Source organism: Schistocerca nitens, chromosome 9 (assembly GCF_023898315.1).
Source record: "Schistocerca nitens isolate TAMUIC-IGC-003100 chromosome 9, iqSchNite1.1, whole genome shotgun sequence".
Classification (NCBI taxonomy): domain Eukaryota; kingdom Metazoa; phylum Arthropoda; class Insecta; order Orthoptera; family Acrididae; genus Schistocerca; species Schistocerca nitens.
This window is the reverse complement of record NC_064622.1, coordinates 295875132-295897351: the sequence shown is the minus strand read 5'-3', so window position 1 is coordinate 295897351 and position 22220 is coordinate 295875132. Positions and strand designations below refer to the sequence as shown.

At 40.2% G+C, this 22220-nt stretch overlaps 1 protein-coding gene across 3 annotated transcripts in view; it reads left to right on the top strand.

Moving 5' to 3' along the window:
- Window positions 1–22220, top strand: part of LOC126203878 (osteopetrosis-associated transmembrane protein 1) — a 275137-nt gene that overhangs the window by 56551 nt on the left and 196366 nt on the right. For all 3 annotated transcript variants that reach the window (XM_049938257.1, XM_049938259.1, XM_049938258.1), the window contains exons 3-4: window positions 3658–3775; window positions 19940–20181. In XM_049938257.1, the coding sequence (XP_049794214.1) occupies window positions 3658–3775; window positions 19940–20181 (360 nt within the window). The remainder of the gene's footprint in view (window positions 1–3657; window positions 3776–19939; window positions 20182–22220) is intronic.

Below are 22220 nucleotides of genomic sequence, written 5' to 3'. Positions count from 1 at the left end.
GTGCTACCCTCTTTACACTATCATAGAGTTGCGACCTTTCCAGTAGCAAATATGTCACCAGCCTTATTTGCTGTTCCAGGGTCAATGACATGCCAAGCCATTTCTCTTCTTACCATGAAAACAACTTCCACAAATTGTCCCTAAGCAATAAGTCAGTTTGGGATCTGTCCGAAGGAGGACTTAGTGGCACTTTGTGGGGAACAAATACCTACTCTATCCCAGTTCATATTTTTGTTAATCCATCCCAGATTTTCCATTGTTTAAATGTGAAAAAGTAAAATTACCCAAGTAGTTTAAAAACTTGAAAGGATTTAGAAAATAATGACAAAGGAGAAAACACATTAAAATAGTAGTGAAATTCGCCTCATTACATTTGAGTACAAACTTTAATCCATTGTTCACTTTCAAATGTAAAGTAATACTTTATGTTGAAAAATATGGCCACAGAAAAGCATAATGAGAGTTGTAGCTGACAGTAACATTCGCTTGTGGAAGAAACAGAAAGTGGCATTATTTGCAACTACCGCTACTAGGAAGAAATTCACTGTCCCTCGCAATGGAAGACATCCTGACATTGAAGTAAAGTAAAAATTTTGGGATTCGTCTGTGAAAGGAGGAATAATGAGCAACCTGTGACTAGTGACACCATTAGAAATAAATCAAGCTGTGGCTGCAGTTCTTAATATGCTAAGGCATGAGATAAAGGTTGGCCATGGATGGGATGATTGCTTTATGAAATGGGTGGGCTTCTCTTTACAATGCCCTACAACGGTATGCTAAAACTTCCACAGGATCTTGAGAAAAAACTGCAAGAGTTTCAGTTGTATGTCATCACACTTCGGAAAGAGAATAATTTTTTGGTGGGCCGAGTAGGCAATGCTGATGAGACGCCAGTTTGGTTTGAAATGCCACATAATTAATAAGAAGGGGATAAAAGAAGTTACCATCAAAAATCAGGATGCACATAACTGTAATGTTGACAATCACAGGAGGTGGGCGCAAACTTTTCCCGTTCTTAATCTTCAAGTGGAAAACGAGTCCCAAGACCCCTAAAAATGAAAAACTATTCCCTGATGATGTTATTGTTCGAAATCGAGAGAAGGGATGAATAACTGAAACTTGAATGATTGACTGACTCCAAAATGTATGGAAACTCTGTCCTGGAGTGCTTTTCAAACTACCATCAATGCTTTGTCTTGATACATTTTGTGACCACGATGATGTAGTTAAAAAATCCACATCCTAGCCAATGGCCTCATAATTATTCCTGGAGGAGTGACTTTTGTGTCACAACCCCTGGACATTAGTGTAAATAAAAATCTTTCAAAGGTTAAGTTCAGGAACATTAGAAAAAATGGTTTTGCAAACCAAACCGTGAACTGACTCAGACAGAAAGATTAAGCGTGCTGCACCCCACATTATTGCACACTGGGTTTTGGCTGCATGTAAAAGCATCCAAAGCACCAATTATTGTAAAGTCATTCAAGAAATGCTGTATTTCAAATACTCTGGAAGGCAGTGAAGATGATGTGCTCTGGAACTACCCCAAGGATGATGAAGAAAGAAGAAATGAATCTGTTTCTGACGTAGACTACTACGAGGATACCTCTGATGATGACATTAGTGAACTATAAGTAATGCCTGTAATTTATGATATATTCATTTGCCTGTCATGTAGGTAATCAAGTTAGGCATTCTTTTGTAGTAATGCTTGTGTCACTTAACAGTGAGGCACTTAAAAATTGTTTTTTCTTTTATAACTATAATTTTTAAAATTGAGGTGCACAGTACATATGATGGTGTATTACATTCGCGTGAATACAGTATATGCTGTGCAAAAGATGTTAATTAAGTGGATGAGAAAGTTACTGTAGCCTAGGACTTAAACTATGTGATCTTAAAATCATGTATATCTAAGAAAGTGGATAAATAAATAGCTCTAAAATATTTTAAGTGTTAAACTCCTTATTTGCTTTACCATTTCTAATGTGTATTTGTTTTGTTGGCTAAGGGATAAATGGCAGACCACTAATCCGAAGGTTGATGGTTCACTCCTTAATTCGTCCTGTAGTCTTTTCACTCACTGTAAGTGACTGGTAAGTTTTAAGAATGGATCCGCTACTGCTTTCTGGTTTGGCGGGCAGGTACACGGAGGGTGGGGAGTGACTCATTGCATTGTCCTTGAATGCCCTCTGACGGGAAACTGCGTTTCCTTTATTCAGTTCATTGTGGCAGCTGGTTGAGTGCGGGTCTGTTAGGGCTTGTTGCCAGATGCTGTCTGCATGGACGTAAAAATGGAGCAACAAGTTTGTGTGAAATTTTGTTTTAAAATTGGGAAATCAGACTCTGAGACTTACAAACTGTTAAAAACAGCTTTTGGAGATAACTGTATGAACCAGTCAAATGTTTTTGTCTGGTTCAACAGATTTAAAATGGCCGCAAATCATTTGATGATGAACCATGGTCTGGCTGTCCTTCCACCTCAAAAACGAATGAAAATGTGAAAGTTCGTGACTTAGTGTGCGTTGATTGTAGACTTACGATTAGGGAGATGGCTGATGAACTTAATTTGTTTCTATTGTAGTTCAGTCAATTTTAATAGAAGATCTGAACATGCATTGGGTGTCTGCAAAATTTATTCCAAAAGTGTTGTCAAATGACCAGAGACAATACAGACTTGAAGTGTACCAAGAACTGATTAATCGGACTAAAATGACCCAGATTTGTTAAATAGGATAATTACAGGTGACGAATCGTGGGTATATGGATATGATCCTGAAACCAAAGTGCAGTCTTCACAGTTGAAGACTCCAGGTTCACCACGACCGAAAAAAGTACATCAAAGTCGGCCGAAGATGAAGACAATGTTGGAGATTTTGTTTTTACTCTACCGGTATTGTGAATCATTAATTTATCCCTGGAGGACAGACATTAACCAGAAATACTACAAATGTACCATTGAGCATTTGCACAAAAAGGTGTGGAAGAAAAGGCTTGCATTTTGGAAAGGCAGGAGTTGGGTGCTACACCATGTTCTCATTGTGCCTTCTCCAGCATTGAATTTTTGATCAAATTCAAAACTCCTGTGCTTCCACAACTGCCATATTCCCCTGATTTGGCCCCTGTGGACGTCTACCTGTTTGCTAAACTGAAATTTTCACTGAAATGGAAGTGATTTGACTCGATTGAAGAAATCCAGGCAAATACGGAGAGCATCCTTAACACACTTCAGGGAAAATATTTCCAAGAATGTTTCCAAAAGTGGAAACACCGTTGGAGTCGGTGTGTGTTCAGTCAGAAGGGGACAATTTTGAAGAAGATGCATCACAGTAGCATGTAAGTACTACCATTGTACAAATACAAGCCCATTCTTAAAACTTTCCAATCACACCTTGTATATGAGCAGGGAAAATATCCAAGCTGCACTATGATTCAGGGTCCACATTAAACTGTAGGTGCTGCTATAGTTGGTTTGTAAAACACTGTGTTGTTAAAAGCAACCTTCATGTGAAGACATATATATGTTAACCTCCACTTCAGCAATCTCTTTTCCCTATAAATATCTCACAATTGAATACCTATAAAAATTAACGAATGTTCTGTAAGTATGGTTTAACTTTTTGAATTTCTTAAGTTTATTTTTTTTACCTCCAACAGATGAAAGATGAACGTGGTGAAAAATGCAAAACGAAGCTGATCAATCAAGACCGCTTGGAAGTTATATATAGTGCATACCACTATGTTTCCAACCTCTGGTCAGATGCAAGTTGTGATAGTAAGTATTCATGCTATAGAGGAAAACTGAATATAATCAGTCATGTAGTTCAGGTTACAAGGATTCTGGTGAGCATCACAAAACTAACAGTAAATGGCTATCTGATCATGACATGAAGTGTCTTGTGCGAAATGTTGAAACTTGTCAGGATAAAATACCTCAAATCAGTCAAAAATTGAACATTTTAGGAGATTGCTCAAAGACATGAACTGGGTAGATGTTTAACACATCTGACTAAAATGTAAAATACAAAGCATTCATTAATAAAGTTGCTTCCACTTTTGAATATTGTTTTCCCCTAAAGGTAACTCAAATCAAACAGAAGTCTAAAAATTAACCATGGATTATACAAGGAGTAAAGCTATCATGTGGGACAAAAAGGAGACTGTATCTACTATCTAGGAACAGCTCTGATGTTAGCATTGCAATGCATTGCAAAGAATACTGCGAAATATTGAATCAGGTAATCCAGAAATCTAAGCAACTTTATTATGAGAAAAAGATAATTACATCAGGCAGCAAAATAAAAGCTATATGGAACATAGTGAAGACAGAGACAGGTGAGGCTAAAAAGGAAGAGGAACAGATAGCTCTAAAAATAAATGAGATATCAGTAGCAAACCTCTTAAACAAGTACTTTGTTTCTGTTACCGACAACTTGGGGTCATTTGGTTCATTAATGCAATGGAGTATCTGAGACCAGTCTTTACAAGTAACTTCAGTAAAATGTAAATTACACTCACGTCTCCTAAGGAAGTAGCATCCATCATAAAACCCTTAAAATCTAAGTGCTCTAGTGGTTATGATAACATATCAACAAAGTTAATCAAAGAATGCTTATGCGAGCTGAGTTCTATCTTAAGTTATTTGTATAATCAGTCTCTTATTAGCGGAACATTTCCAGACTGGCTAAACTTTGCTGAAGTTAAGTCTCTTTTAAAGAAGAGGGATAAACAAATACCATCAAACTATCGACCAATTTCAGTTTTGCTGAATTTTTCAAAAATATCTGAAGAGGTTGTGCTCAAGCATCTCCTTAAGCATCTGACTGCAAATAATATAGTCCAAGTCATAGTTAGGGTTTCGTAAGGATTCCGATACAGAGAAAGTTGTTTACACGTACAGCGGGAATGTACCTAATTCATTAAATGACAAATTAGAGGCTGCTGGCATCTTCTGTGACCTATCAGAAGCCTTTCACTGTGTGAATCATGACATTCTCTTAAGTAAATTAGAATATTATGGTGTCACCAGCAGTGCTGTGACATGCTTAGAGCCTTATCTAACTAACAGGAAACAAAGGGTGGTGTTGCGAAATACCTGTGGAGTAAGAACCAGTCTTCATTTGATTGGGAAGTAATTAATGGGGTTTTCCTCAAGATTCCATCTTGAGCCCGTATTAGATTAGCTGTTTTATGTATGATAAATTTATTAAAAGTCATAATTGTATGCCATTCTGACAGTGTATTAATTCTGTAAATAATAGCATTTCCAGTTTACTGTAATGTGTTCACTTATTTTGACAATCTCCAGACAAATGATGGGGGGGTAGTGAGTATTATATTCAAATTTTTATTTTATACTTTCTGACTCACTCTACGCCCATCTGAGAATCATCTCATTTTTGGGTGTATGGAACGAGAACTGAATCTAAATTACTAAGAAGCTATTTTGGTTTTCTAGTATCACCACATGTGGATCATGAGTTATGGATAATGTTAACATTTCACATTACCTTAGGGCTGAACATTACCTTGTTTCACCTGTCTTAAGCTGGATTATGCATGGACTAATCTTTTTGCTAAGACCTTTATGTACCTGCTTCGTATATTTTGTCCTTGCTTATATCCACGACCTTAATAACATTTCATACTTATGACTATATACCTATTGTATCTAACTCTCTTAATGTGTTGGTGAACTTTCACTGTCACCACTGTCATATTATAATCTCGGTTTTGAGATTTTATTGTTTTTCCATTGTAACAGTTGCTGAGAGTCCAAAATCATAGTTAGACTTCAGGCTATGTATCATGTTGTGTATGTATCAGTTGTTTTTTTTTTTTTTTTTTTTTTTTTTTTTTTTTTTTTTTTTTGCACAGATGACCTCCTGTAGTGTGCTTACCACTATAAGTATATATTAAAGACAATAATTTTGAATTTACTTAAAGAAGGATAGCCTCTTTGTTACCTTCATAATGAACTACATATGGGGTCTCTGTAGTGTGAAATTTCATCATCTACTAGGTTTCTTTTGTGTGAGCATATTGTCAATAAATATTACTGTATGATTATTTTGTATTGTATCTGCTGTTGTACATAGACAGAATTTGAAACGTGACTTCGGTTGCCATCTTAATGACATGCTGTCTTCTTTTACTTATTGTTTTAATTTTGTAAGGTTACGTATGCTCTTTCTGTTTCTAGACAATATTTCAGCTTTTCCTGCAACAAAAATAAATTTATAAGTGTATTCATCATTATATATTTATTAAAATTACATATTTATATTTGCAATTGTAGATGACATGAATACACGAGTGACTTCCAGCAGCACTTAATGTCAGCACATTCTCTAGTAACTTCACCGTGTATCAGTTCAGTGGCGCTCTTGTTCTGCTGATGTACTCCACGTCTTGTCATATGGGATGGATGCACTTGGAAAAACATATTTTAAAAACTGGTCCTAACTTTGACACATCAGTGCATCTCATGTCAACTATCTGGCTAATTAATATATGGAGTACATTTATAGCTATAGTTGGCCACTCGTATTTACCTTCACTGAGGTACATTTAATAATAATTTGCTCTGTATATTACATTTATGACGCTGTATGCTGTTGTACATAATTTAGTATCATTACACTCTATGGATGCTGTTCACAGATCACATGCTCTGATAACTATGGCTTACCGTAACCAGCCATCATAAAGGTTTTACCACTGTGAGTTTGGTTGAGAAGTTCTCTTTCTTCATGTTGCTCTAATACTTCGTTCTGGCACTGTTCTCTGTCACAAGTGTTCGAGCATTTCATTTTTATAGTGCCTGTGTCACAGAACCATTCTTCTCACAAATCTCTGTTACATCCCGATAAGTGTTCTGCATAAAAAGAACACAAATCATTCCCACCTTCCACTGCAATGTTGTCAAATGTTAGGTCATTTTTAAGACACACACCATTTCTCTTATCTTTGCGACTAGAAGTCAAATACGAGCTAAATGTGAAAACTGTTGAGGACACTCTGTCTGCAGTCAAATGTGGCACACAAACAATGGACAATAATAGAAAAAAGACACCTCATTTTATAATAACAGGGCATGACTCAAATGGAAGATTACATGGGTATGGAATCTCTAATCACTATTACTGATTCCAGAATGAGATTTTCACTCTGCAGCGGAGTGTGTGCTGATATGAAACTTCGTGGCAGATTAAAACTGTGTGCTGGACTGAGACTCGAATTCAGGACCTTTGCCTTTCGCGGGCAAGTGATCTGCCGACCGCACTTGCCCACAAAAGGCAAAGGTCCCGAGTTCGAGTCTCGGCCCAGCACACAGTTTTAATCTGGCAGGAAGTTTCACTCTTACTGATTCTTATTTTCTCATTCACAAAGGACAGTTAGTGTTTAACATTACATTTACATACAGTTACGTATAGGCCAAATTTGTGGAACCATATTTTCGTGTTTATCTGTAATTTAACTGACTTATTCTTAATAAAGTATTACGTTAATCATGAGTGAAAAGTGCTTGACTTGCCATAGAATTGTTAGGTCGGGGCTTTGGTGTGATGGGTGCTGTAGTTTTTTTCCATGTGGGTGACTGTAGTGGTGTGGGAATGGGGGAAGTAAATGAGACTCATCAGTGGTTTTGTAGGATTTGTAGTACAGATAGGAAGATACTAGAACAGGAGGGGAAAATCGCCGCCCTTCAGGCTGAGTTAGACAAGGCCAGAGGAGATCTTGACAGGTTAAGGAGGGAGAAGGGTAAAGAGAGGTGGGAAGTGGCAACAGGCAACAGGAGGAACAGGCCTATAACTTTATCTGACAGCTTCATGGTGAATGTGGAAAATAGATTTGACCTGTTGCTTCAGTTACAAACTGGTGAGCCTCAATCAGTTGCAGGTGTAGACAGGGCACAACAAACTTTCAGCAGCAAATTGAAAAGAAAGAAAGTAGGGAAATCAGTAAAGAGAAAGGAAGTGTTGTTGTTAGGTAGTTCCCATGAAAGAGCTGTTGGCCAACTTTTGCAGGATGAACTAAGGTCAGTGCAGTAGCCACCAGAAAGATCGCGGGAGGCGCACATCAGCACGGCGCGTCACGCAAATAGAGTCCCGTCCACCAGAGGTCACGCGAGGATTCGGCCACGACCTCTGCCAGCGGAACAACAACAACTCAGGCAGCACGGGCCGTGCCCAGTCAGTTCACATTGGGCATGCCTATGAGACAGTTCCCGGTCTACTCTGAAGTGCGACAGAAAACGTGAACCGTGTTACTACACAATTGGCGACAAGTAGGGTCGTTCTTTCGTGTGTTGTGTCATTGTTCCGGTTTCGCAGCTTATCCGCGGCACGGAGGATTTAGTGCGGGTTTTGGTTGAGCAGCAGACGGAGCTCATGACCATCATGAAACAAGTGCTTCCGGCGTTGCTCTCCACGCCGTGTGCTCCAGCGCCGTTCCCTCCTCCCTTTCCCCCGTATGACGAGACGGCGGAGGATTGGGACGCGTATGAACATCGCCTTCGGCAGCATTTCCAGGCATTTAATGTTGCCGATGCGGAGGTATGTCGTGCTCTTTTCTTGTCTTGGATATCTCCCTCGCTGTATCAAGTTTTGCGGCAGCTAGCGCCATTGCAGGAACCCTGGTCCTTGTCTTTTGACGCATTGTGTTCATTACTGCCTTCATATTATCGCCGCCGCACGCATGTTGTGGCAGCTAGGGTCGAGTTCTATCAATGCGAGAAGCAGCCCCATCAGTCTTACCGGGCATGGGCTGCTACACTGCACGGTCTTAGTCGCAAGTGTCATTTTGTCACGGAGCAGTCGCGGGAGTCGTATGCCCATGTTAAGCTGCGCGACGTCATTGTTCGTTCGTCCCCTGATAGGGAGGTCCGGCAACGGGCCCTGCAGTTAGAAGACCCTTCCCTTGAGGAAGTCGTGTCCATTGCTCAGTCGTATGAAGTCTCTCACTCCACAGGTCAACAGTTGGAAGCGTGGTGCGACGTCGTGGCGGATCAGGGCGGCGCGGCCGCCTCCACTGCGTCCGGGGTGGACGACGTGCGAGCCGTACAATCCGGCTGTTACGGCCACTCCCGCACGGCGCGTAAACAGAGTTCCGGCCGCCGGCCCCTGTTACCGTCCTGTGCGTCATGCTATATACATCACGATTGGTCAGAGTGCCCACAACGTTGGGCCGTTTGTCGCAAATGTAATAAAAAAGGACACATTGCTAAAGTTTGCCGCTCAGCCTCGAAAGAATCGAAGGAAGCAGTTACAGAGGACATGGACTTTGACGTTCAGGAAGTTTCATCGGGCCAGGCTCCCGACGCATCGGCCCACAAACTCTTTATCGAGGTGTCGGTTCGGTCGCGCCGATTACAACTGCAAGTCGATACGGGCGCGGCACAAACTTACTCCGACCTTGGGTCGCCCCCATTGGCGCCAGTTTACCGGCGTCTACGCAGTTATGGTAAACAGTTCATTCCCCTACTGGGTCAATTCACTACCGATGTGACTTACAAATCAGTCACTCGGCCTATTACTTTTACCTATTACTTTTATTGTTGTCAGTGATGCGAGCTCCGCTAACCTTTTTGGCTTGGATGCCTTTCAAGCTTTCGGGTTTTCTATCACTGACACCATACAGTTGGTCTCCGAAGACGTTCCCTATCAATCATTAGAATCTTTGATCTCTGACTTTCCGGATATCTTTGAGGAGGGCCTGGGGTGTGTTTCAGACATTGAAGCTCACTTAACGTTGAAGGTGTCGGCTCGCCCGCTTTTTCTACGCACGAGGCAGATCCCCTTGGCTCTCCGCCCTCAGGTAAAAGAAGAGCTCGACCGGCTGACAGCCCTAGGGGTCGTTCTTCCCATTTCTTCTAGTGAGTGGGCTTCGCCCCTCGTTATTGTCAGGAAACCCTCGGGAAAATTACATCTTTGTGGCGATTTCAAGGCCACCATTAATTCCCAATTGCTGGTGGACACCTATCCTTTGCTTCGTGCTGATGAATTGTTCTCCTCCGTAGCGGGAGGCCAATATTTTTCGAAAATCGATCTTTCAGATGCTTATCATCAGATACCTCTTGATGAGGACTCCAAACGGCTGGTGGTTGTCAACACCCCGTTTGGCCTTTACCAACATCAGCGGTTGGCCTTCGGAATATCCAGTGCCCCGGCGATATTCCAGCGTTATCTTGAGCATGTCACGTCGACAATCCCTCATTGTATTAATTACCTGGATGACATAATTGTTACGGGCCGCAGCACGAACGAACACTTACACAACCTTCGCACCCTCTTGCTCAACTTCAGGTCCGTGGGCTTGCGTTGCAACCTGCGTAAGTCAAACTTCTTCCAACCGACCATTGAGTGTGTGGGCTACACAATCTCTCGGCACGGCGTCCAGCCGCTAGGAAGTTTGGTCCAAGGTATCGTCGACCTTCTGGGGCCCGCTTTGCTGAAGGGGTTACAAGCTTTTTTAGGCAAGATTGCCTATTACTACTGGTTCATTCCCAGAGCTTCCACCATCGCCCGCCCCCTGTACTGCCTTCTGCGCAAGGGTGTTCCTTTTGATTGGTCGCCTGCATGCGAGCGAGCGTTCACCTCGTTGAAAGGCCTCCTCACGTCAGCGCCGTGTTTGGCTACTTTTGACCCCCATAAGCCGTTGGTCTTGGCTACAGATGCTTTGCAGTATGGGGTGGGGGCGGTCCTGGCCCATCGCAACGCAGATGGTTCCTAGCAGCCACTGGCGTTTGCGTCTAAAACTCTTAGTCCCGCACCGGCCCATTACTCCCAGGTGGAAAAAGAGGCTTTGGCCATTGTCTGCGCTGTTACCAAGTTTCACCCTTTCTTGTATGGCACGAAGTTTCAGTTAATCACTGACCATAAGCCGTAAATATCGTTATTTGGCCCCGCCTCTCAGATTCCGGATAGGGCGGCCCACAGACTACAGCACTGGGCTTTGGTCCTCTCTAAGTACCATTATGACATTCATTTTCGCCCTACAGGACAGCATGCCAACGCAGACGCTCTTTCCCGTCTTCTGGTGGGCCCGGATCCTAAGTTCGATCGAGAGGAGATTATGTGTTTTCATTTGGATGTGGCGTCCCGCCAAGCGGTTGATGGCTTCCCGATCACTAGTTCTAGAGTCGCCAGGGAAATGACAGCTGACCCGGTTCTCCGGCAAGTAGTTTGCCTCATTCAGCAGGGGTGGTCATCCTGACCTCCAGTATGAGACCGCCTCTCCGTCTTGGAAGGAGTTCTCCTTCTGGCTACCGATGATACAGCTCCTCGCATGGTTGTTCCTGCAAGTTTGCGAAGGGAAGTCCTCACATTATTACATGAGGGGCACTGGGGTGTTTCCCGTACTAAAACCTTGGCTCGCAGACATGTGTACTGGCCCGGTATTGACAGAGAAATTGAGCACTTCGTGGCCGCCTGTTTCCAGTGTGCGAGCCAACAGGCATCTCCCAGGTCAGCGTTCTCTTCATGGCCGCCTGCAACCCAGGCATGGGAACATGTTCACATCGATTTTGCAGGCCTGTTTCTCAATGGCTTTTGGCTTATTGTCATTGATGCTTATTCCCGATTTCCATATGTGGTTCGCTGCTCCTCAACCATTTCAGAGGTTGTAATCCAGGCACTAGCAAAAATCTTTTCTGTGGAAGGTCTGCCAGTCACCCTGGTCTCGGACAATGGACCTCAGTTTATGTCGGAGACCTTCCAGGATTTTTGTAGGAACTTCGGTATTCGGCATGTTTGCTCTCCCCCCTTTCATCCACAATCGAATGGGGAAGCCGAGCGCATGGTGCGCACATTTAAGACACAGATGAAAAAGTATGTGCACGAATTTCCTGCGGAGGAGGCGTTGATGTTTTTCCTGACAGCATACTGGACCACACATATGGGAGAACGCAGCCCCGCAGAGCTCCTCCACGGGCGCCAACCTAGGACTCTGCTGCACCTCCTTCGGCCCGGTCCTCACCAGTCTTCGCAAAACGGAGTACCCGGCTTTCCACTGGGTTGTCGGTCTGGGAACGTGGGTTTGGTCGCAATCCACGTTGTATACCGGCGGTGGTCCTGTGCTGAAATGACCGCCAGCTCTATACCTTGCAGAAGGGGGACCGGGAGGTACGTCGTTGCCAAAATCAGCTACATCCACGTTTGGGCACCCACCCTCCGACCCCTTGGGCACCGGCTTCTCCATTGCCGGCACCAGGGGATGCTACCACCCCTCCCCCCTGTGATTCTGCCGCACTGCGATGGGTCTCAGCCTTGGCAGCCTCCAGTAGCTCCAGCACCGGCATCACCATTGTTTGCGATGCCCCAGCGAGAGCTGGCCCCCCTCGCAGGCCCGGTTTCTCAGCAGGCTGGTTCACCTGTGGTCGTCCCTTCCCCATCGTCCCCGCCACTGGGTCTTGCCCCTCCCGGGGTGGACCAGGATCCCGAGTTCGACGGCCTGTCTCCCGTTCTGTCCCGGGTTCCGGTGGTGGGATGACGGGGGCTTCACCCCCCGAAGGAGGAGGAGTGCAGTAGCCACCAGAAAGATCGCGGGAGGCACACATTGGCACGGCGCGTCACGGACGGTAGTTGCCGCAAATAGAGTCCTGTCCACCAGAGGGCATGCGAGAATTCAGCCGTGACCTCTGCCAGCGGAACAACAACAACTCAGGCAGCACGGGCCGTGCCCAGTCAGTTCACATTGGGCATGCCTATGAGACAGTTCCCGGTCTACTCTGAAGTGTGACGGAAAACGTGAAGCGTGTTACTACAGTCAGAATACCAGGTCACCAATTTTTTTAAACCTAGTGCTGGTCTGGAGCAGGTGACAGAGGATTTAGGATCACTTTGCAAAGATTTCACTAAGGAAGACACCGTGGTTATAGTGGGTGGGGCAGGTAATAGTATTGACAGAGATCCTGGGTACAGTATCCTGGCAAAGATTGCATCAGCATCGAAGCATACTAGTGTTGAGTTTGTATCTGTTCTTGGGCACCATGACTGACCTCATTTGAACTCTTCTGTCAAGAGAGTTAATTTGGAGTTGGAACGGTCGCTTATGTCGGGTGCCGGGTCACACATTGGTATGGTTCCTGTTGATTCTCTCAATAGGTGGGATTATACTAGGCATGGCAGTCACCTCAACAGGAAGGGGAAGGGTAAAGTGGCTGGGAGAATAGCAGGAAAGTTAAAGGGGGGAGGCACTGTCATGAGTGATAAAATACCAGTGGTTATAGGGTTCAGAAAAGACCCTTTTTTAGGATAGTGAGGACAGAAATAAACCAAATTTTAAGAGAGGTTAGGACTGAGACAATCCTTCAGTTTGATAAAGAAACCAAAAAACATAATTCTAGCTTATTACATCAGCATAAACAGCCATTGGTTAAGAATTTTCAACAGTCAGCAGATATTTTAACTCTACCCAATTTTAACTCAGTCAATGTGAAATGTCAGCTATCTTTATTGCATCAAAATATTCGAGGACTGAGAAATAAAATTCATGAATTAATTATCTGCGTAGATGAATTAGAGTCTTCAAACCCAGCTGACATAATCTGCCTCTCTGAACATCATGTGGCCACTGGTATAGAACCTTTAAGTGTTACAGGGTTTAGGTTAGCGTCTCACTTTTGTAGATCAGAAATGGAGAAAGGAGGAGTTGCCACATTCATCAGGAACTGTCATAAATTTAAGAACATAGACATTCATAAATTTTGCCTAGAACAGCATATGGAAGCATGTGCAACAGAAGTAGAATTTCACAAAAAATCCTTCACAATGTTAAGTGTATATCAAGCACTTGCAGGTAACTTTAATCTGTTCATAAACCACCTTGAAGCTGTACTGGCCCATTTAACAACCAAAAACAAAGAAATAGTGGTTGCTGGTGATTTCAGTGTAGATTTCCTTAAAGACTCTCCCAATAAGAACTTATTTGAGTTAGTAACACTATCATTCAACTTAATTCCCACTGTAAAGTTCCCCACTAGGGTAGCCACTTGCTCACAAACAGCCATTGATAATATCTTTATAGAAAAGTCCAATGAACAAAATTATATTACAAAACCAGTAGTCAATGGTCTCTCAGATCATTACATGCAGTTCCTTCTGTTAAATGTTAACACTGAACGGGATATAAAATCTGTTAAATCTGAGCTCAAGAGGGTAATCAATAAGTCAAAAATTATTTTAGGACACTCCTCAGAGACATTCACTGGACTGATGTTTACAGTGCTCATGGCATGAATGAAAAATATAACACATTTGCTAATAAAGTGCTTACCTTATTCGAACACTGTTTTCCCCCAAATCTTACCAAGGTTAGAGCAAAGTCTACAAAGAAGCCATGGATTACTCAAGGAATAGGGGTATCTTGTAAAACAAAAAGAAAACTGTATCTGTCAATCCGAAACAGTTCCGATGTTGATGCTATAGCACATTACAAGAAATATTGCAAAATATTAAAGACTAATATGGACATCAAAGCAAATATATTACAAGGAAAAGATAGTCATATCAGATAACAAAATAAAGACAATATGGGATATAGTGAAGGAGGAGACCAGAAGAACCAGGCATGAGGAGGGACAAATAGCATTAAGAGTAAATGATACATTGGTGACAAATGTGCATAGTGTTGCAGAGCTTTTTAACAAACATTTCATAACTGTTACTGAAAAGATGGAGTTGTCAGGTTCTGTAGATGCTGCTATGGAATACCTCAGACCAGACATTTCAAGTAACTTCCATAATATGAATTTGACCCTCACTACCCCAGCAGAAATAATGTCCATCATAAAATCTTTAAAATCAAAAACATCTAGTGGGTATGATGAAATATCACCAAAGCTAATTCAAGAATGTGATTCTGAGTTAAGTAACATATTAAGCTATCTGTGTAACCAGTCGTTTATCAGTGGAATATTTCCTGAATGGTTAAAATATGCTGAAGTTAAGCCACTGTTTAAGAAGGGAGATTAAGAAATAGCATCAAATTGCTGTCCAATTTCATTTTTCCCAGCATTCTCAAAAATTTTAGAAAAAGTAATGTACAACCGGTTTAATAACCATCTTATCTCAAATAACATACTGTCAAAGTCACAGTTCGGATTTCAAAAGGGTTCTGATATTGAGAAGGCTATCTACACTTACAGTGAAAATGTGCTTAATTCATTAGCTAAAAAATTGCAGGCAACTGGTATATTTTGTGATCTGTCAAAGGCATTTGACTGTGTAAATCACAATATCCTTTTAAGTAAATTAGAATATTATAGTGTAACAGGAAATGCTGCAAAATGGTTCAAATCTTATATCTCTGGCAGGAAACAAAGGGTATTATTAGGAAAGAGACATGTATCAAGCTATCAGGCATCATCCAACTGGGAACTAATTACATGTGGGGTCCCACAAGGTTCCATTTTAGGGCCCTTACTTTTTCTTCTGTATATGAATGACCTTTCATCAGTAACATTGCCAGATGCCAAGTTCGTTTTGTTTACCGATGATACAAACATTGCAATAAATAGCAATCAAGTGTAGTCTTAGAAAGATCAGCTAATAAAATATTTGTGGACATTAATCCCTGGTTCCTAGCCAATTCCTTGTCACTAAACTTTGAAAAAACACCCTACATGCAGATCAGAACCTGTAAGGGGTGTCCCACGAGTATATGCCTAACATATTATGACAGGCAGATAGAAGTAGTGGACAGTGTTAAATTCTTGGGATTACAGCTTGATAATAAATTTGACTGGGAAAAGCACACCACAGAACTGCTGAATCATCTTAACAAATCTCTATTTGCAATGCGAATTGTCAGACCTAGGGGATATAAAAATAAAAAATCTGGCATACTATGCAACTATGCCTACTTTCATTCCATAATGTCGTATGGGATTATTTTTTGGGGTAATTCATCAAGCCAAGCTAAAGTTTTCCAGACACAAGAATGTGCAGTAAGAGTTATATGTGGTGTGAACTCAAGAACATCGTGCAGAAGCCTGTTTAGGGAACTAGGGATACTAACTACTGCTTCCCAATATATTTATTCTTTAATGAAATTTGTCATTAAAAATATATCACTTTTTCAAACCAACAGCTCAATTCATGGAATCAATACTAGAAATAAGAATAATCTTCACAAGGATTTAAAGTCACTTAGCCTTGTACAAAAAGGTGTGCATTATTCAGGAATACACATTTTCAATAACTTGCCAGCAGCCATAAAAAGCTTAACAACCAATGAAATTCAGTTTAAGAGAAGCCTAAAGGATTTATTGGTGGCCGACTCCTTCTACTCCATTGATGAATTTCTCAGTAGAACCAACTGATTTGTGTGTGTGTGTGTGTGTGTGTGTGTGTGTGTGTGTGTGTGTGTGTGTGTTCAAGTAAGATCTAACTTCTGCACCATTTCAGTGCAGTAATGTGTTCATTGTAAATAAGTATTATAGTAGTTGTATTACGCGTTTATTACCTTATAAATAAATAAAAAACTTTTTATTTTAAATTCAGTGCATTAGTATTTGTAAAATGATTCTTTCATATAGTGTTCATTAAAAAATGATGATCATTCCGCTTGGGACCTGTGGAATAGTACATTAGCTTATTTGTTTGAGTTGTAAATACTTGTCATGTACTGTCGTTTTTCTGACATGTTCCACGTCCTGGAGGACCTCCTCACTATGGATCAATTGGAATGAAAGTAAATCTAATCTAATCTAATCTACAACTAGGTCAACAGAGATGAATCACTTGCACTGATTGAGGAAGATCAGAGGTAGTAATTGGTCACAATATAGTTAACAGAATCATCTAGGCATTAATGTGATACAATTTAAGGAAACCTCAGAGAAAATAACTTTGAATGGCCAAAAATGGATCTGAAGCTACTCTTACCAAATGAGAGTAGTTTATCTTAACTACTGTAATCACTTTGCTCAATTTCTTATGGACTGAAAAAAGAGTAGCAGTAGTAAATACTGTTGCTGGCAGACTAATATCCCAGAAATTGTGTAATTTCAGCAGTCAGGTTGAGGTTCAACTACAGAAGTTAGATTAGATTAAATTACATTACATTAGATTAAGTTTACATTCCATAGATACCCAAAAATGACATGATTCTCGTGGACATGGAACAAATCAGAAAGTATAACATAAAAAATGCGAAACATTTGAATAACACTACCCTCATCACATGTCAAGAGTGTGTAAAAATATGTGAATACATTACAGTAAATTAATATACTGTCAGAATGAAAGATTGTTATGCCTTTTAATAAATTTATCATGCACAAAATATCTGATCTTGACTATTGTGACAAAGTGCTGTCAAAACTGAAATCTAATAGACAAGCTGGCACATCAGCCCTGTTAAGGTATTAATCTGTAGAGTAGGAGGAGTTGCCTATCAAAAAGGTCTCTCAAACTCTGTTGAAACTTTGCTTTATCTGAAATTATGTTTTAATGGTTGCTGGCAATTTATTGAAAATGTGTGTTCCTGAATATTGGACCCCTTTTTGGACCAAGGTAAGTGATTTTAGGTCTCCATGTAGATTGTTCTTATTCCTAGTATTGATACTATGTATTGAGCTGTTGATTGGAAATAGATATATATTACTTGCAAAAAGTTTCATTAAGGAATAAATATGACAAGGAGTGGTTAGAATGCCAAGTTCCTTGAACACGTTTCTACATGATGTTCTTGAATTTACACCACATATGAGTCTTATGATATGCTTTTGCACACTAAAAACTTTTGCTCAGTTTGACCAGAATATGATCCGGTATGATTTAATGCAATGAAAGTAAGCAGAATATGCAAGTTTTTTTTATATCTACGTCTTACCAAATTCTCACTGCAAATACGACTTGTTCTGGCACTTTTGCATGTCTGTAGTATGCCCTTCCAAAATGAATTTATTATCTAGTTGTAATCCCAGAAATTTAACACTGTCAGCCTCTTTGATCTACATGTCCTCATACATTACACACATGCTGGAAGGAAATCTCTAACAGGTTCTGCACTGCGTATAGTGGGTCTATTCAAAGATTGATGACAGTGAATTAGCTTATGTCAGTGAAAATTTGTTTAGCAGTCATTTCTAAATCTGTACATGACTTGCTAGTTATTGCAGTGTTTGTTTCATCTGCAAACAATTGAAAATTAGCATCTGGTAATGTAACATACGAGAGGTCATTAATGTACACAATAAAAAGCAACACACTCGAGATAGAACCTTGAGGAACACGGCATGTGATTAATTCCCAATTAGGTGCAGACTGATTGCTCACTCCACAGGTATTTCGCAATGTCACCCTTGTTTCCCCTCAGTTGGGTAAGACTCTAGCCATATCGCTGCACTGTTGGTGACACCATAATATTCTAATTTACTTAAGAGACTGCTGTGATTCACACAGTCAAAGGCTTCTGACATGTCACAACAAATGCCAGTAGCCTGTAATTTGTTGTTTAATGAATTAAGTACATTCTCCCTGTAAGTGTAAATAACTTTCTCTATATCGGAACCCTTAAGAAACTCAAACTACGATTTCAACAATATATTATTTCCATTCGAATGCTCAAGGATACAGGGTACTGATAAATGGTGGAAAAATCAAAAAAAATTTAATGACTTTATTAAATTCTATAGCCTTTCCTGATTACATTGATTTTTTAAAATATATATAAAAAAATTTTTTTTCATCGCCCCCACTCCCACCTATTCCCAATTTCAGCCTCCACTAACAATGAAGGAAAAAGCAGTGGTCTTCAGAACATGTAAAAAAAAAGCAAAAACACCAATGACTCTTGAAGATGTTTTGTAAATAAAAGTGAAATTCGTCTGATAAAAAATGCTCTGAAATTGCAGCAGGCTTAAGGTAGGAAAAAAAAAGAAAAAAAAAATTGAAAAGCTAAATCAGTTATCCATAGTACTCATAGCTGCTGTTTGTAGTGATATAACAGTGTGTGTGTGTGTGTGTGTGTGTGTGTGTGTGTGTGTGTGTGTGTGTGTGTGTGTGTGTGCGCGCGCCACAATTCGTTTCTGCTTCTCAGTGTATGTAATGTTATAAACGTTTGAATCATTGTAACAAAGTGAGAGACATCAACAAAAAATAAATAAATAAATTTCGATGTGCTATTTGCTTGTATCCCAACCATTCCGTGGTATGTCTCACAAGTTTCATTCAGTAGATTTGGTTTCCCAAGGAATTGTTTATCCATTACTTTGATTTCCCAAGGATTTGTGAATTCCACTCCTCTAACTTTGGTAATGACAGTTGCTGAAGTTTTCCTCTGTATCGTCTGGATTGATATCGGAGCTTGACGAAGGCGATGCAGCTGTTTCTGAGCATACGAAATGACTGAATCTGTAGTTGGTTTACAGATTTCTTCCACTGAAGAAGATGACACCTACCAGGAGAGCTTCTGTGAAGTCTGGAAGGTAGGAGACGAGGTATTGGCAGAAGTAAAGCTGTGAGGACGGGGTGTGAGTCGTGCTTGGGTAGCTCAGTTGGTAGAGCACTTGCCCGTGAAAGGCAAAGGTCCCGAGTTCGAGTCTCGGTCTGGCACACAGTTTTAATCTGCCAGGAAGTTTCATATCAGCGCACACTCTGCTGCAGAATGAAAATCTCATTCTGGACCCTATTTCTCACTGGACACATACCACAGGAGAATAAGGTTTGGATGCTGTCCAAATTTTCCCATGTCTGTGTTTTCTGTGGCTTACTATCTACAAGTCTTCAGTTGGTTCTGATCTTTGTTTTTGTTCAGTTGAGTTACTGAATTAATCTTTTATGGCCTTGATATTCTCTAGAAGTTGAATTCTAACCCATTTTCTAGCATTTTATGCTGCTTGAGGAAAAATGAATCATTGGCTCAGTATGGGCTACCAACTGATTGCTGTTGTAAACACTCATAACTAAAGGAAACTTAATTTATGTTACAGGTTGTTTTGTGAAAATGAGCAATGGCAGCCTTACCCAAGAACTGTCAAACACCACAGTTGAATTTCAGCATCTCCACGATAAAACACACAAATGTTTTCTAGATCATTATTATGTGGCAAATAAAACATTTGACAAAAATATATGTTCAGACTGTGAAAAGTCGTATTGTGAGATGAATGATTACTATGATCGTCTCAAGAAAGAACAGGAAATGGGAGTCTGTGTGGATATTGTTGATACAGTAAGTAGAATGAAATGTCTTCAGCAGTTCGTTCTTGATTGTATTGTGCAGTTTCTTAATATGATGTAGTATCTTAAGTCTGTACTATACAATATATGAAATATCTTCAAATCAATTTTGAAGAAATATGATTTTTAATTTCACTCTTTTAGTACCTAGATGCCTTGCATCATACAGACCTTAGAAATACAGAAAACTGGTGATTTTGGTAGTATTTGAAAAGTTTACTGAGAAATTTCCATCTAATTTGTCTTAAAGGGCCATACTCGTTATTACATGCAAATCTCCAGAGCTTATTTTATACCTTAATTTTAGTTCTCTAATTGGTAATTGTTTTAACTGTAATGAAGATAGTACGATTTCACTTAAAATAAATTTATTTTCAGTTATAATGAGAATTTTACAAGTATATGTTTTGAGGTAAAACATTGCATAATACAGAGAAGTACAATACTTACAAAGAAACATCACCAACTTGACCTTGTATTTTTTGGAGAAAAAAGCACAATTGCAAGATATCAGACCTAGCAATCAACACCACGTGAAAATTTGTGCCGTAATTCTGATAGTGCACAATTATGACCTAAAAGTGTTCAAGTTTTCCTGTCTACTCCACTTTATTTATTTACAGTTCACTTATTTTACTTTTTCATTGCATTACCACCACACTGTCAAATATGTTTCTTACTGTATGTTTCTGCTTGAGTCTATATGAGTTACTTCTCTTCCAATGTTGTTTGCAAACATTGTAACTTCCTTGGTGACAATACTCAGTAAATGTCTGAAGATGGCCTTGTAAGTCGAAAACCGGCAAACACAATAAAAATTAATAATGTAGAACAAAAGCAAACTGGTGCTTTTCATTTATTATAATGTTGTTCTACCAAGGCAATGCAAGATTCTGTTAACATAAAAGTACAGTTTTTAAAGTCTAGCGTGCACTGTTTGTTTGGTGCTTGCTCTGCCCCACTTCAACTGCCCTATGCCCAAGTACGAAGCACGGTATGTAGGAGTGACAACCAGAGCTATTCTGTTTGTGGAATATTGAAGGCTAAGGAAGAGTAGGGAGAAGGTGGATACATTTTCCCAACATGTTTGGAAATCTTGTTTGAGAACACATTATTGTGCGTGAAAAGTAGTAAGTAATATGAGTGTGTAATGTGCCAATGTCACACACATATATGTTCCGTATTATTTTAACAATATTCTCATATTGACATTCTACAGTTATACAGGGTAATTCAAAAGTAACTGTACACATTTCATGGGTGTAATATGTGCATCAAATTAAGAGTAGAATGTTAAATAAAATTTTGACTGAAATAATTTTATTTCTGAGCTATGATGCATAATGTCATTTGTGGTAGTCATTACATCATGAACTTGTACAGGCTTTTGGCATTTCATGTTCATCTATGGGATGTATACGTCCCGGGACAACTGGGAATCCTGGAAAAACCTGGGAACTTTTTAGGATTCCGGGAATTTTTCATTGTTTTAGTTTCGAGTTAAATTCTTGTAATTTTAACTGGTAAGAACTGATATTCGAACAAAGAATTTTACTGTAGCTCACTGCTGCAGAATAATACTGCAGCAGTAAAGCATAAGAGAGAAAAACACCAGTATAAAACTTAAATTACAAAGAAAATGCGCCATTTGCAACAACAAATCACAGTGCGCACAAGAGTGTGTGCCGAAAGCAAGGTGCTATGAAGGCTTTAGGACAAAGATTGTTCAGTGCTTTGTAACAACAACCTGCTTTCAGAGAGCAAGGTATCATTACTGTTTAAATTACGTACGTTTGAGCAGATGTGAGTGGGCCCGTGAATGTGCAGAGCTACCTTTAAAAATTTTTCTGTCGTGTCCAAGGTGCCAGATTTGCACGTGTGCGGAGCAGTCATAGTTGTAGTGAGGAGCAGTCTCCACATGAGCCGTATGTACGTTTCATGATTTTGCTGCTCTCTTCATTTACAGCTCTCAAGACAGATGAAAACAAGACAGATTTCTCTGGCTGGGAACTATCAAATGAATTAAAATAC